Below are 15,055 nucleotides of genomic sequence, written 5' to 3'. Positions count from 1 at the left end.
GGATGACCAGGTTGCCGCAACGCCTAATGGGAAAAACGATCACATGACGGATCATTACACGAAGTATCGACCGAAGTATCACGAAAATATCCCAACATCGCAGGCTCAGAAACGACAACTCGTCATAGCAACGGAAACAAGATGGCTGCCTCTGTGTTTCTTTTATGACAAGCAAACTGTTGTGCATAAAATGGCTCAAGCAGATGACTTAGTAAGTATTGAATACGTTTGAAATTCATTCTAGAAATTCGTTGATAATATTAATACAAAATCATAAACACTAATTTACGAAAACAATTGGTTCCACAATGAATTTGAAGTTATAACAGAAGATCCATATTAATTTTTAGATATAAGCTTATGATTAAGTATATAAGGTTACCTACAGCTGTAACATCGGGATGCAGCAGAAAGCTACATGAAAATACAGAAAAATACACAGCTAAGAGCTGAATCAGTTGCAATAGCATATGCCGGAAAGGAACAGATAAATGTTTTATGGTCATTTTGCCAATATATAGTTTCACCAATGGGCAGTTCCCTTACTTTGCTCACACTTCCCCTTTCCCTCCCCGTTTTACGACTGCTACGCAGGCTATCCCCTCCCCCCCCCCTAGCAAAGTGTAGAAATAGCTCATATTTGGTGTAAAAACCTGTGCAACTCACCAGTGACGTAAAAATAAGAATGAACAAGACAACAAAGAACCTCATAATAATTTAGAGCAGGAAAACAATAGATTCAAAAGTAAGGAAAATTTCACAAGACTATTTTAACTTCGCATTATTTGTGTTTAAAGGCGTTTTGACTTTTAAAAACTGTGCAAAGTACCAGATATTAACATAGATTTAAGCGCAAACCTGCCATTGTGTTGTAGAGCTTAAATTGCGATATATACTGCAGTTGATAGACGGTAGCAGAGGGTTTATGCATGACACATGAAAAGGCCAAACATTAGTCCGTGACGCGTGAAAATAGGGCAAAAATTATACCAGGACGCATGAAAATAGCTAGCTAAATTTGTATGTGAAACGTGACAGCCCCTTTGCTACCCTCTTGATGTATTAAGACAGAATCTGCCAGGACTTCGAGTATAAATTGGACAAAATTACCATAATTATTTGCGTCGTATTGCCAACGCCTGTGTTACTGTTTCAAATATCTTATCAAAAGAAATCATTTCTAACAACACCAAACATCAAAAACAAATTTCGAAGTTCCACTGAATTCCAATATGAATTGCTTATCAAAAGATGATTTTACAAAATAGCTACACAAGATTTTTCCTATAGTTTACATGGTTTTGTGAACTTTGAAATCCATTTTGTCAGGCTCTGATAAGAAATTGTTGTTGGTGTTATGACAGATACATGTAACTGCTTTCAGCTTTAGCTTTTAAAAATGGTAGAAAATAATGCAATTATTCTGGTACTTGATTTTTGTCTGAATATTTTTAACAGGATTAACCCATCAGTACTTGAGAGTACTGTTATCTTAGGGGTCCTGTAAGATTTTAAAAATTTAAAAAGGTAAAAAAAGTTTTAAAATGTTAAAACTACTAAAAGGTCAAAAACATATAAAATCTTATGAATAAAAATTACAAATAAAAATGTTCTTTAAAGCTGAGTATTTTCAAAATATAAATTGGAGAGAGATTCCTTGTGAATGTACATGAAAATAAATCTGCTTTGCAATTTGTTACAGTACAAACCTTCCCAGCTGAGTAGAAGATGGGTTTGGAAAGACGATACAAATACACTGGAACCAGTCAGGTATTTGGGAGTACTGGTATTACACACTGTAGCCAGAGTGTTCATGTCATTTATGTCTGTAGCATTTGGCAGTACTGCAGTTTAAATTAAGTGTTGCTGAGCATTCAAGAAAAGAATTAGGTACCGTATGCTGATTATGTTTAAATCTATAACAGCATGGAATCAAGTAGTCTGCATAGCAGGCATTTCTTCTCATACAATTGTAAATTAAATGCAGGAAAGTTATGAAAGTGATCATTCAGGAGCAAAAACTGCATGTATGGGTAGAGGCTGATCCAGAGATGCTCACAACGCAGCATGGAGAGGCAACTTTCAACCCTTGAGGCCCTATAATATTAATATTACTCAGTTAATAGGGTGGAGAGCAGTAGCAGATCCAGACCTTCAGCTAAGTGGGGGCCCGATCATGTAGGCCCTGGAATAAGGAGGGGGCCCGCTCTCTTTTGGCCAAAAAATAAGGTGGGGCCCTGGGAATCCCTGGGCCCCTCTCCTAGATCTGCCACTGGAGAGGGGTAGGGGCCAAAAGTATTATACTTATGTTGTGTTTTCCTTATTTTCATAATAGCACTATACCAGGCAGCTTTGATAAAGGTACCAACTTCCATCTTGCTGCAAACAAAGCTAAAAAAAGCAAAGGAGGCTTAGGAATCCACTTTCAGGATCTTAACAAGAAAAATGATAGGTACATTGTACTTATGGATCACCTTTATTGCCTTATTTTTACTAATCCTCGTATACGTATATGCTTTGTCTGTTTAAGGGGTGGTAAACTATGGGCAACAAAATATGCCTGGCAGAATTTTAGTTAAATTTCACAAATGCAACACCATCTCAGAGTCTAAATTTCTTTTGGGATTTCAGTTTTCTTCTTGCAGAAAGTTATCTTGCAAGTCTCAGAATAACAAATATGCACCCCCTTTGTTTCAAGAGTTCAATTTTTGTGTCTAGTGCGAAGCGAAGACACTAAGCTATAACGCTAAAATTTTTCAGTAAGTACTTCGTATACGGCAAATTATGACGTCATACTAACCAAATTCCACTGAGATTTCTAATACGTGACAGCGTACACGAAGTATTTTACAGAAATGCTTCTCTGCATAATAGTAATCGATAATCACTCGTTTTGCCTTCGTTACCCTTTCGTTATTCCTTCGTGAACAACTGATAAAAACGTAGAACAAACGGAACAAGTCTAATTTGAGATAATTAAGACATTAATTACGTCACAAACGTCTACACAATGTATTGCGCTAAAAATAATAAATTCTCAGACATTTGAAGACTTTTGTCTCTTCATTAACGTTAAAACTGCCGTTAACAGACAGCACGCGCAAGACCCTGCATTCAAATGGGATGAACGTTGACTTTGCTTTCTTGTGACAGTGCAAGCGCGCGCTTACGGCGAAGATGCATTTTGTAAAATTAATTTAAATGTACACGCGCGTGCTGTCTGTTAACCGCATTTTTTACACTTAGGAAGACGCGTGTGACGGTACTTTTAACGCTCACGAAGAGACAGAAGTGTCGAAACGTCCGCTATTATGCAACGTCTACTGCAGATGGCTTTCCAACATCACCTTGCACTTGTTGATAACTTCTACCCATATTTCTTCACTACACTGTTGAAGCTAGAATCCTCTACAACTATAGTCTATGCCGACAAAAACCTAATAAATGCACTACCGTGACCGAGCAATACAGTAATGCACAAAGCTCAATAAAGCTCAGCACTAGACACATGTACGCAGTGCGGACCTATTTTTTCAGTTATGACAATGAATTTAAAATGGGCTGTGGTTCAGTCATTGTTATACATCTATTTAACTGATAACGTCTTGATTTTTTTATTTTTTATTTTGGTTATAAAAACACAGGGGCACACCATCGGTCATGTCCAAAAACTATGGTGCAGCTGGAACAACATCTCGTCGTGGCCAAGCGTACTTGTTGGTACAAAGAGCTGGTAATATGAAAGGCTCATCCCCTCGGCCAAGCATCAAGGCTGCTGCTGCCAATGAACATGCAACTGTAACATTAGATGATGTCAAGAGTGTTGCTCTAGATTCCATGCCAGATGTAGATGAACTGCCTCCAGCATTTCAGGAATGTTACAGGTATGTGTACATATTGTCATTAGGGGGCTTGGGGCCTGTCTCTCGAAGGTTCCAAAAAGTTTTCGCACCCAAAAAGTCATAGCAAAATTTGAAACCTTATGATCACAGAGTTGTTTTATTCCATGGTATTTCTGATATAAACAGAGGATCCCTTCATGCAACGTTTCAGGCCTATACACTTCTCCGTTTTTAAGATACAGATAACTAAAAATGTTTTAACGGGCCCGAACATTTTCTGGCACTTTTGGAGGGGGACGTAAGGGTTTGCGGTGATGCGGTTTTGTGTTATTTTTTGTGCGGTTTTGCGGTAATCTTAATTTTAATCTGCGGACTACGTGGTGTGCAGTTATTACAAATTTTAGGTTGCGGTAATCGGTGAGAAAATTGCATGTCTGTGGTAATATGTTTCTCCCATGTTTCCACTAGATCCTTTCACATTCCGTTGTTTTTCTTCAGTTAAACAAGCTTGAGCAAGTGTTTTGCTTTAAATCAGGGTTCTTTGGTTTGTAATTGCAGTCTCTTCCAGTTAATACTTGATGTGTTTAACTGTTTTGTTTATCCAATGATACGTTGACTTGATGATCCAGTCTTATCTACCGTTGTTGGTCATTGAAACTGCGGTTTCGGTATTTTGGTAAAATTTGATGCGGTTTTGTAGCGTATCTCTGTACGGTTTTGCGGTTTTCGGACCCCCCTTATGCCCCCCTCCTTTTGAGAAACAGGCCCCTGAGCTCTAATGACAAGGTTGCAGGCAATGTTGGCCATATTAGCTTGACCAGTGTATTAGGAGGCTGGGGTACATTGTAGTGATAGCCGCGCCATTTCTGGGCACCTGTCCTCGCCAATAAAAGACAATTACATGCATGTTGCTCTTGAAAGGGAAAAGTATGCTTGATTTTGTCTTAAAAATACATAAAAACTGTAGGGTTTGGACTAACCCTTTGAGTCTACTAAAACAATTATGTTGTTATTGTGTGGTTCCAGAAAATATCCATACTTCCCCAATGTTCAGAGAGATTGAAAATTCCTGGGGGTGGGAAGGGTCTCAATGGCCAAAAACTTTAATAATCCTGGAGTAGCATTGTCAGTCACTGGTTTGAAAAAGATTATTACTTTACATTGTGTATCTCTCAGATGTAAGAAAAAGGGTTATTAAAAACTGGTTTTGTTAACATACAGTACTTACCCGCTTATAAGAACCTGCAATTAATTCAGAACCTGTTAGCCTAAACATATCAATTTAGACCCCATTTACATAAGAACCTATTTACCCTAAAATTTGAAACAGGTTCTTATAGAAAGGTTCTTATAGAAATTAACCTAAAAAAAACTTCATGCAAAAAAACATAACTCAAAAGAAGTGAACTTGAACATGTATACACTTCTAAATTTGGTATAAATAATAAATTAAAAACATTATATCCACATATAACAGGGTTCAATTTGTTTTTGGACTCCCAAATTGTTTTCGGACTCCAAATTTTCTTGTTTATTAAACAAGTAAGGTGTATTTTTGGCTTAATAAACAAGTTTGACTAGTAAAAGTTGCTTATTAAACAAAAAAGACCCTGTTTTGGCATTAAATTAAATATACATGCCACCTTTCTACCATTCACAGGTGTATAATTATATTTCTCATTAAATAAGAACCAATTTAAGAACCTGCGTGGCCTAAAATTCCACTAAGCACCATTTACATAAGAACCTGTTTAGGCTAAATTTGAAAAAATGGGTTCCTATAAGCGGGTAAGTACTGTATTTATTACAACACTCATAATTTTTCAATTCCTTTAATACACAGTCAAATGAATCAACAACCTATAAACATCATGATTATAGAGTTTGCTTTATATTAATTTACATGTATTGGATAACAAGACTGCAAATAACAGACAATGGCCAACTAACATTTGTCCACCCCTCATGACTGGACTTTTTGTCCAGACAATTTTTCTCCAGCTTCTTTCAATGGCCATATTAATTTTGCAGGTGAAATTTAATTAACAAATTATATGCTTCTTTATATATTATGCTTCTTATCTGGGATGTGCTTTTGTGTCTGGCCAAAAATTGGTGACTTAATATCAGACATACATCCTTTTAAGAGATAGAACTTATTTGCAGACTTGCATAACAATGTTTATATAATATCACACAAATATTATGTAATGTCTTAGTTTGTTCACTCCGTAAACAAAAGGGGTATCTAATGGTCTTTGCGAGCATTTGCGAGCATGCGAGCACAGTGTTTTTCTTTGCGAGCACGAGCATTGACAAAAATAAGCCTTGCGAGCAACGAGCACTTTTCAAAAAGCTACCCCACCAAAAATCGAGCATGCGAGCAGTTGTAAAAATGTGCGAGCACGAGCAAACGAGCACCCACTAAAATTTTGCGAGCATTCCGAGCAAAAGCTTGATTTTGCGAGCACTGCGACATTTTGAGGGACCATTCATGACCCCTAACAAATATTGCACCACAAGACTTAATTATAAGTTTCACCCATTCCACACGGCTTTGTGAGCTCTGCGTTACCCGTTCGGTAGCCGTGTATTTTACCCGTTCGATATAAAGCCCTTAGTGTAAGTTTTCGCATGAGAGGTCACAATTAATTAAAAATAAATGAATCAAACATACAGTGTACAAAATTATTAATTAAGGAGACTGATCCTTTCCCCAAAGAGATCTTCATTTCCCTTATAGTTTATATACGTTATTGTATGCATCAGGTTTATTTTTCCATATATTTCTTTTTTTGCATAATGATACAAACATTGAAATGATTTGAATGTGATTATGCCCAAGTCAGAATAATTATGATTACTAGCACTGCTAACAATACAAATATATAACTAGCTTATTACTTACACTACATGCTATATCTGTGCGCTTTACGTAATATATATCTCTAAAAGCACAATTAACAAAGCCTAGTGGCTTATTAACAGGCTGATGTTTAACTCTAAAACCCTAAGGTAGTAACCTTTCCTAGTTAAATTAGTTTTTTAACAATAACCAAATTATAATAATCTTTTCCTATATCAAGTACCGTAAAAACTCCATTCAATACCTGCTTTGGGAGGGGGACAGGGGTGAGTGGGAAGCGACTTACCAAAGTTGGAGGGGAGGGGTATTTCAAATAGAACATGGCATGCATAAAAATAGATGTGCCAGACTGCTTAGTCTACATTCGTGTTTAGTTGCATCCACACATTCAAAACCAAGTGTTGTCGGAATATAACTCCAAAAGAACATATTACCCAAAATTAAGTAAATGTTTTTTAGCTCATAAAATTAATTGTCTTAAACTGTCTACCCCATCTTGCCCAGGAAGGGTTGGTAGGATTATCAGGGGGTTGTAAGAATGGAGTGTTCTTCCCAAAAAGTGGAAGTCTTAGAGAGCTTAGTCAAGAGTAAAGTCAGTAAACGTTTTCGCTCATTCACAATCAGGCCTTATCCTTTCCATCCTATTGCCATGTGTCAATTCCTCTGCCACAGGTTGTGGTCTTGTTCCATTATTTTCATACTCAATGTACTTCTTTACTGCATCTTCTGTCTGTCTTGTGATCTTAATTTTCTCCCACCCACCAAATGTTTTTCTTTTGGTAAATCCTTGAAGGAACATCTTTGGAATTACTCCGCTTATAAATACAGCGATGGACGATGCCAAAGTCGAAATGTGATACAAATCACTGAAAAAGATTACTGTGGACAACGATAGGAATAAAAAAGCTAAAATGCAAATCATGTTGCGAAACATGAAAAACACTTGTGTTTGGATGGGAAGAATGGTGTATTCGGCATTAAGATCTTTTCCGCAAACAAACCAGAAGAGTTCTCTTGGAATCGTATCATCCGAGTTGTTCGTCAAGTGCCTTTGATCACGTAAAAGTCCTATGTTTTTTGTCCACTCTTTTGAAATAATTTTTTTAGCTTTCCTGTACTTTTTTTGTAGATTAGCATAACAAAGGTAAACATTTGTTACCACGACGAGCAGGAAGACGGCGTAAGGAGTGGCAATGTCTGCGTTGAGAATTAACCCCATAAGAGTGTAGCCAAATACTTTAATTACAATGTAACACGAACTACTCACTACACTACAAGCAGTAAGTAATGCAAGATTTGAATCTACAAATACGAGCAGAGCCAAAATACGTCTACAAAGATTAGGCGGTGCCGGTGGACGTTCATTGTTGTTTGTTGTAGTGTCGGGGTTCAGTTTATTGGTGAGTTTTGCCCACAGAAAACCAAACACGCTGATACCCGCTGATAGATAAATGGAAAAGAAAACTATCTTTACCAGGAAAAATATCAAAATAATTCCTCCAAACACAACTCCAAACAAACATCCCAACAAACTTAAAATTAAGACACATAAAACGCACAACAAACGTCTTATACGTGAGGCATGAACGGAATATTTCGCTTTTCTTAGAAAACCTCGAATTGTAAAATCTATAAATTTCTCAAGCCCGTTTACGTATGATTGCGATGAAGAAGAAAATGTTTGGTGAGCTTTATCTTGCAGGGCTAACAAATCCTTGTAAATACGTTCCCCCACTGTACGTCTAGTTTCACTTTCTATTTCTATACTGGACAAAACTTCATATTTTTCTCTTAAATCCTTCGGTTTTAAACACACAACAATAAAAAATGGAGCGAAGAAAAGAATTATGCAAACTATAATAAGGTCTAACAAGTAAAATACTATACCCCCCAAATATGCCTTGTCTTTTCTAGAGGCCTCTTTTAAGTAGTCACCTTTAAGGTTATTTTTAGCAGTAAGTCAATATAGAGGAGAAATGGAACAACAAGATACGACAGGCAAACTAGCTTAACATTAAATGAAAGCTGAAAACCTGGGAGCTTGTTTGCACAATTTTGAAGAACAACTTGCCAAGTAATTGGACTCGTATCATCCACGGGAATTACAAGTCTGACATCTGGAATGACACTCGATGTCTCATCTTGACGAGCTGATGTCTCAGTTTCGTTCGTCTGTGGTTGGTAATCTGATCCATGAGTCATTTCTAGCTCTTGATCATGAGCTTCTTCCTTTTCAATTTCTTCTGTAATGTTTATTGTAATTGCCTCTGGCAGCGCGAAAATAAATGCTGGACAATACAGCAAAACTATCAATTCTGCAACAAGTAGCACATAGTCAAATATCGTAAACCAGTCGCGTCTTTTAACTTCCAGGTCACAATGAAGTAAAGGCTCCAATGTACTCTTTTCGCCTTTGTCGGCTTGAGATCATTCAACATGTGTACTTACCCTAGCTTTAGAGGTACAAATAGGAAATAGAATAGTCGCACATGGTGATCTGTAATACGGGTAGCGCACTGAAAAAAGGGCTGCACACACCTACCGAATTGTTGCCTCCTCCTCGGCCAACCATGCAACCATGGAATTGGACAGTAACTGACAAACAATAGATCGTTTTTATTCAGAACCAAAATCCAAAACTAAAGAGACACCAAAGTTTGTATCCACATCATGCATAAGAGTTACTTGCAACCTTTTAGCGCCATTCGTTTGGAAACCAGCGCCTTTTGAGTTTCAGGGTTATGGCAGTGCATGACATGAAGTGACGATCACGTTTGTCCAATAAATTTATCTTGTGATTTTTAGCCATTTGAGAAGTTAAAGTAGCAGGAAAACTGTTCATGTAAATGTTAGTTTATCAAGTACAGATAATCAGTGGCCTGGATGACCAAAGTAGGTTCCAGATGCTTACACTATTTCCGGCCGCCATATTATATGTACCATGGAGATCAGGACACTGATAACTCTAAACCCTGGAGAAACGCCAATATGGCGACTCCATATTGAACTCTTTAATTTTGTGCAAAACGTTTCGCCGAATATCTGCAGTTTGGGATAACTCGCAGACCTAAAACTTGGAGAAATGTGTTCTTTTTTATCTTCTATATAATAACTAATTTTCTCGACTTCATTCACTGAATGGTTTTTCGCATTATATTGCGTGACAGTGAAAACGATCTGTTGTGTGACCAAAGTAAACAAACGTCAGTCTTGGCTCGCTCGGTATTCATATTCATCTGTATCATTGTTTCTATTGTTTCCTGGCTCTTAAGTACAAGAACGACTTCTAAGCTCATGCCGATTTTTTTTTCTCTTTCTTTTCTTTCTTTCTTTCTTTTTCCTTTTGTGATGAGTTAAAATAAATTAACTCTTTTTGGCACAAGAATGTAGAAACCTTGTGAAGGTTTCAATAGCGGGATCAAATCACTCTCGTTTGTGCCTGTCGGCATAAGAGACTAGAGAGGTTAAGCATGACGTTAAACGGCTAATGGCGTACGCGAGCTTGCCTTTCATTTTGTTACCATTTTATGGAATTCTAAAATTAATCCCTCATAAAAATAGGGGGAAATCCCACATTCACGACAAACACAAAACTACTCATTTCCGCATGCGAACGCCAAACAGCAGACGGCAGAAGTTGAATTTTTCCGTTTGCGAGAAAAATAAACGTCATGCTTATCTATAGTTTTGCAAAGAAACGGCAAAGTCGTTTTCAGTCTGTTATTGATTGCGGCAGTATTTCTTATACCAAGAAAAAAAGGTATCATGATAATTCAGAATTTCGAGTCAAAATATGTCATGTTATGTTAGAAGCTACGTCACGTTGTTTACTTGGAAAATTAAAAGTTGGGGGCAAAACATCTTCCCGGCAATGTCCTAAAATTCTCTCCTTTGCTCAATTAAGCTTCAATTTGACTTCTGTCGCAAGACACCCAAAAGAACTACCACAAAATTCCGCCCAGGGCTGATATTTACACCAATGTTTTTCGGTGAGGGTGAGGGTGAGTGGGAAGGGGGCTCTTGCCCAAACTAACCAAATTGTTAAACTAATACAAGGCTTTTTACTTTCAGCTCTGAGCAATTTGATGAATTTCTGCTAGCTATTTTGAATTACTTTGATGCATTCTTTGAGAGGATGGCTATTGAAAACAAACCTAAACCAATGGCAGTGTAAGTTATACAATCTTGCACTTATCTTGAGGGGATCAAGGTCAAAATGTTAAGATTTCCACAGCCCAACATAATAGATACGAAAACTTGTACGCACTGATTTATAGAATGGATTACTGGGTTGCTTCTGGTTTTATTTTTTAAGCTTTTCTTTGCTAGTCTTTAGTAGAAAGAAATAGAAGTTAAATATTTTTCACTTTCATTCTTGATCTGCTTTCAAGCGCAGAAAATCTTAAATTGAAGTTTAGTTTCACGAAGTTTAGTAAGTGCTTAACAAAGGTTCGACAACAGAGGGGTTTCCGTCAAGCAAATCAGAGCTTGCTGATTTGCTATGTTGTGGAAAAGTTTGTTGGCTCGAGACACGTCGCACTGTTATTACACAGTTGTCCTTTGCAGCAGCAAAACTGGAGTGTACCACTTTTTTTGAATTCTTTTTAGTAAGGATTTAAGGCAAGGATTTTAAATTTTATGATTTTCCAAGCGGGACTCTTATTTGAGAAGAGGAATTAATGGGAGTTACTAAGGATGCGAAATGTGGTACGCAAAATTGATGTGAAGAGACGGGTTCCAAACACCATGATTAATCTTTTGTTTTGAACAGTGAGCCAAGTTTGGCTGAGAAAAAGGCCCTAGCAACAGCCGTTGGTAAACAGGAGGCAGCGCAAAGACTGCTGGGACAGTGCTACTGTACACTTGTGCTGGGCCTGGGACTAGAAGATAAACATCACATGGGCTGTGGCCGGTAAGGTACTTGAATTAACAATTAGACTACGAGCCCGAGTTTTCTATGAGCGAATAGTCAACGAGGCGCATTAGAAACTCTTAAAGGACTGCAGTCCAAAAACTTACAATTTTACGTTCTTATAAGCCAAAACTGAAGATAAATTATTCTTTAAATGAGCAACGAGCGCGCGATCGTTTTCTATCAGCGATTATAGTTCACCACTAAATTTTCTCCGATTCTGATTGGTTCAAATTGAACACGTGACGCGATAGTGCCCGTCCGCCAAATTTCCGCGGGGCAACTATCAGCCGATAGTTCCTCGACAGAAACACTCTATTGTTAAAATAGAAAACAGTGGGAGAACCAATCAGATTCGCGGATTTTCAATAGAACATGGTTGAGTTTCTACTAATTGTGTATCGATGCATGTATGTGTCCAGAGCACAGCAATGTGTGCACGTCAGTGTTGCTAGCTTCTGGGACTGAAGATCATAGCCTGTGACAAAGTTCTGTTATTTTCCGAATATTGTTTCCCCAATATCTTAGTTTGCTGTTCATTGTTGCAATGAACACTGCAGAGTTTAAATTTGGGTAGTTTTTTTTCCATCTACTCTAAAATCTCTGAGTTTGTTGATGTTTTTAATGCGAAAAAAACGGTCTTGTTATTTTGGTTTACACGATCTACCAAAATATTTGCTATTATTATAAAGCCCAACTTATTTAAGACAAAATATTGCAAGTGTTCAGTTGACGAGTCTACTTGTTCTAAAACACTGGCGTGCTAGGTTTATAGTTCAGTGAGGATTCGTCAAACCTGTCACCATTACCCTCGATTATATCAGCAACTTATCTGTGAGCTTTCATGACAGTGGCCAATAATGTTCAGGGCTTGTAGATTTTTGAAAACTAAAAGAACTACGCTAATGGATAAAAAAAAAGGCGCTACTTCTGACAAGACGCTCACTGCTAAATTTTTGCCGGCGCAACCTCCATAAACTTGGAACTTACAACTATAGCTATTAAAAGCCATACCATTTTTTTTTGGATAAAACGCTATATGTATAATGACAGGATATTTTTCTGTCAAAATTGCGAGTAAAACTTCGTACTCGAATGAACTGCTGAGGCAAATAAACACCAGGTCTACCAGGTCAGCTTTGAGATAGACGCCAGGGGACTTTAATCTAGAAAATGAGGTATTTTAACAACAGTACATCGAGTGTGTATATGGCAAAGATTGTAAATGCATAAAACCCGATTGTGTAGTATATCAGACTTGTCATCCAATGTGGTCGGCTTATCATTATTATTTTTCGTGTGTACATGCATACAGTACTAAGGTATTTGTGGTTTGCTTTTAGACAACGAAGCTCAGACACAAGCAGAGACAGGGAACTCTACGAGGTACGCACAGTTGTATTTCCTTACCAAATAATTACAAGTAAAAAGAAAAGAAAGTCCAAGGAATTTAGTATCTGGTCAAGAAAATTATTCTGCCGAGGTCAAAGAATATTATTAACAATAATAGTGTTATACTGAATTTAAGCACATTAAAAGTCTAAATCTGCTACTTTTTATTTGATCAGTCTTGTTTGGTTCTTTTAATGTTGTTTTCTTATCAAGGATAAGTCAAGTTATATTTTTTTCTGGATTGATGCCCCTTTGCTCTTGTGGTTGACTAAATAATTTACCAATGTGTTTGTTTGTGTTTCTTTTCCGGAAGTCTCTTTATCCATTTTCTGCGTATGTGACCTTCATCGCGTTCAGAAGGCAACACCTGGATCTAATACAAAAAGAACTAGGAAGGTGGGTCAGTAAACTGTACATCTGTAGCATTGCTGCCCCTGGTACTGGATCAGTGGCCGTATCTTGAACTACCCTGTATGCCAGAGGTTATTTATCCTTCGCGAGGAGCGGTAAGCCAGCCAGAGCGTGACACAGAAGGCTTCACCACACAAATATTACCCAGGGACCCAGGCCAATGTTGAATCAATTTTGCATACAAAACCCTGGGTTCTAGAGGGTCTTGTGTGATATATGTGTGAATGTATAAAGATCTGTCAAATACGGCATTTGTGCCTTCGAGAACTTACTGAGACGACTTTGGACTTATTTTTGTCTTCCTTTTTTTCGTTTTAAGCAGTTATATTGGGAATTTATTTAATTTTAAGACAAGCTCACAAAATAAATCCTTATTCCTCAAGTTTCTTACATGTTTTTGTCGTGGATGTTTTGCTTATTATTTGTAGGTATTAATTTTTGCCTAATCTTGATTTTCTCATCAGATTATTTCGCTCAGACACGTTTAACCCTGCAGGAAGGCCCCAAGCAGTCGAAGGTATTCATACCCAGCTCGTCCAGTGTTACTATTGTTGAACACTTTCAAAGTGATGTTTTCAAGTAATGCCTGCTCGTATCTTTCAGAGGTGTATGCAATGGATCGTCTCAAAGACAGCACTAAGCAGCCGCTGACGCCTGCTGAATATCGCAGACTCAAACCGTGAGCACATCTATTCATTCAATGTATTCTCGTTCTTCTCAATAATTAACTTGCACTGCTATTACTATGCGCTAACTGTCTCATTGATTTCTTTACAGAAAACGACCACCCATTAGGTCTATTATCAAGTAAGTGCATTTCTTAAAATAATACAAACCTATAATTGCCTATGCATGTTAAAAATGTTTTTGTAAAGCGTGTGAAACTTTATCTTCAGTACTAATTAAACTTGTTTGCTGAATTGATGTATGGCAAAACGGCCTTTGTTAACAGCATAAAATCGCCTCATTTTGTTTTCTTTACAGTCAGCGTTCGCCAGTGCTTGTGTCTCTATTACCAACCTCACAAGAAGCAAGTCCGTGGTTTCTTGATCGCACCAAAGCTCTCCCTCTGTCAGAAAAGTAAGACTTGCTTTGTTGAGAGCCTAAAAACTTTGGCCATCAACTCATCCCAAGGGAAGGGACAGTTGATGTTTCAAGAATGTTTTTTCCTTCTAAACGCGCTATAATCATTGGTTCTCCTGAAGCTTGCTAGTTCAAACCAATCAGAACAAAGATAGTATTTCTCGACCAATCAGGATTGCTAGACCAATCGTGATTTGGCTCGTCACGTGACTTTTCCCGTACTTTTCTCACCCGTTACATGGTTTTTCTTGAGTTCTGATTGGTTTGTTGCACCTTTGCCGCCATAGTGTCAGTGTTGCGTCGCATGTTGTTAAAATACTCACCCACATGCAAACGCGCGTGCCCACACAATCGCGCACTCACTTGCTAACTAGCTAAGTTGTTAACCGTTATGCTATACATGTGAACCTTTGACTTTCTTTGATTTTTTCTGGCAGCGAAATACCACACGAAGATGACAAACTGGATCTCCATCTGCAAAACAAGTAAGTTTCATAGTAAAACTGGTATGAGTATCAGTAGCTTTTCTACTAACATTGTCTCGGTAAG

At 37.6% G+C, this 15,055-nt stretch overlaps 1 protein-coding gene across 1 annotated transcript in view; it reads left to right on the top strand.

Moving 5' to 3' along the window:
• Positions 1 to 28: 28 nt before the first annotated feature.
• The window catches only part of LOC144634377 (protein phosphatase 1 regulatory subunit 36-like), an 18,475-nt gene continuing 3,448 nt past the window's right edge, over positions 29 to 15,055 (top strand). The window contains exons 1-13 of the mRNA XM_078493326.1: positions 29 to 211; positions 1,703 to 1,770; positions 2,336 to 2,452; positions 3,645 to 3,884; positions 10,780 to 10,878; positions 11,480 to 11,620; positions 12,964 to 13,006; positions 13,326 to 13,408; positions 13,888 to 13,940; positions 14,027 to 14,102; positions 14,201 to 14,230; positions 14,408 to 14,503; positions 14,944 to 14,991. Of these exons, the coding sequence (XP_078349452.1) occupies positions 44 to 211; positions 1,703 to 1,770; positions 2,336 to 2,452; positions 3,645 to 3,884; positions 10,780 to 10,878; positions 11,480 to 11,620; positions 12,964 to 13,006; positions 13,326 to 13,408; positions 13,888 to 13,940; positions 14,027 to 14,102; positions 14,201 to 14,230; positions 14,408 to 14,503; positions 14,944 to 14,991 (1,262 nt within the window). The 5' untranslated portion in view covers positions 29 to 43. The remainder of the gene's footprint in view (positions 212 to 1,702; positions 1,771 to 2,335; positions 2,453 to 3,644; positions 3,885 to 10,779; positions 10,879 to 11,479; positions 11,621 to 12,963; positions 13,007 to 13,325; positions 13,409 to 13,887; positions 13,941 to 14,026; positions 14,103 to 14,200; positions 14,231 to 14,407; positions 14,504 to 14,943; positions 14,992 to 15,055) is intronic.

The sequence above is a fragment of the Oculina patagonica genome, chromosome 13 (assembly GCF_052425735.1).
Source record: "Oculina patagonica isolate OP01 chromosome 13, crgOcupat, whole genome shotgun sequence".
Lineage (NCBI taxonomy): Eukaryota > Metazoa > Cnidaria > Anthozoa > Scleractinia > Oculinidae > Oculina > Oculina patagonica.
This window is presented reverse-complemented; position numbering and strand designations above follow the sequence as displayed.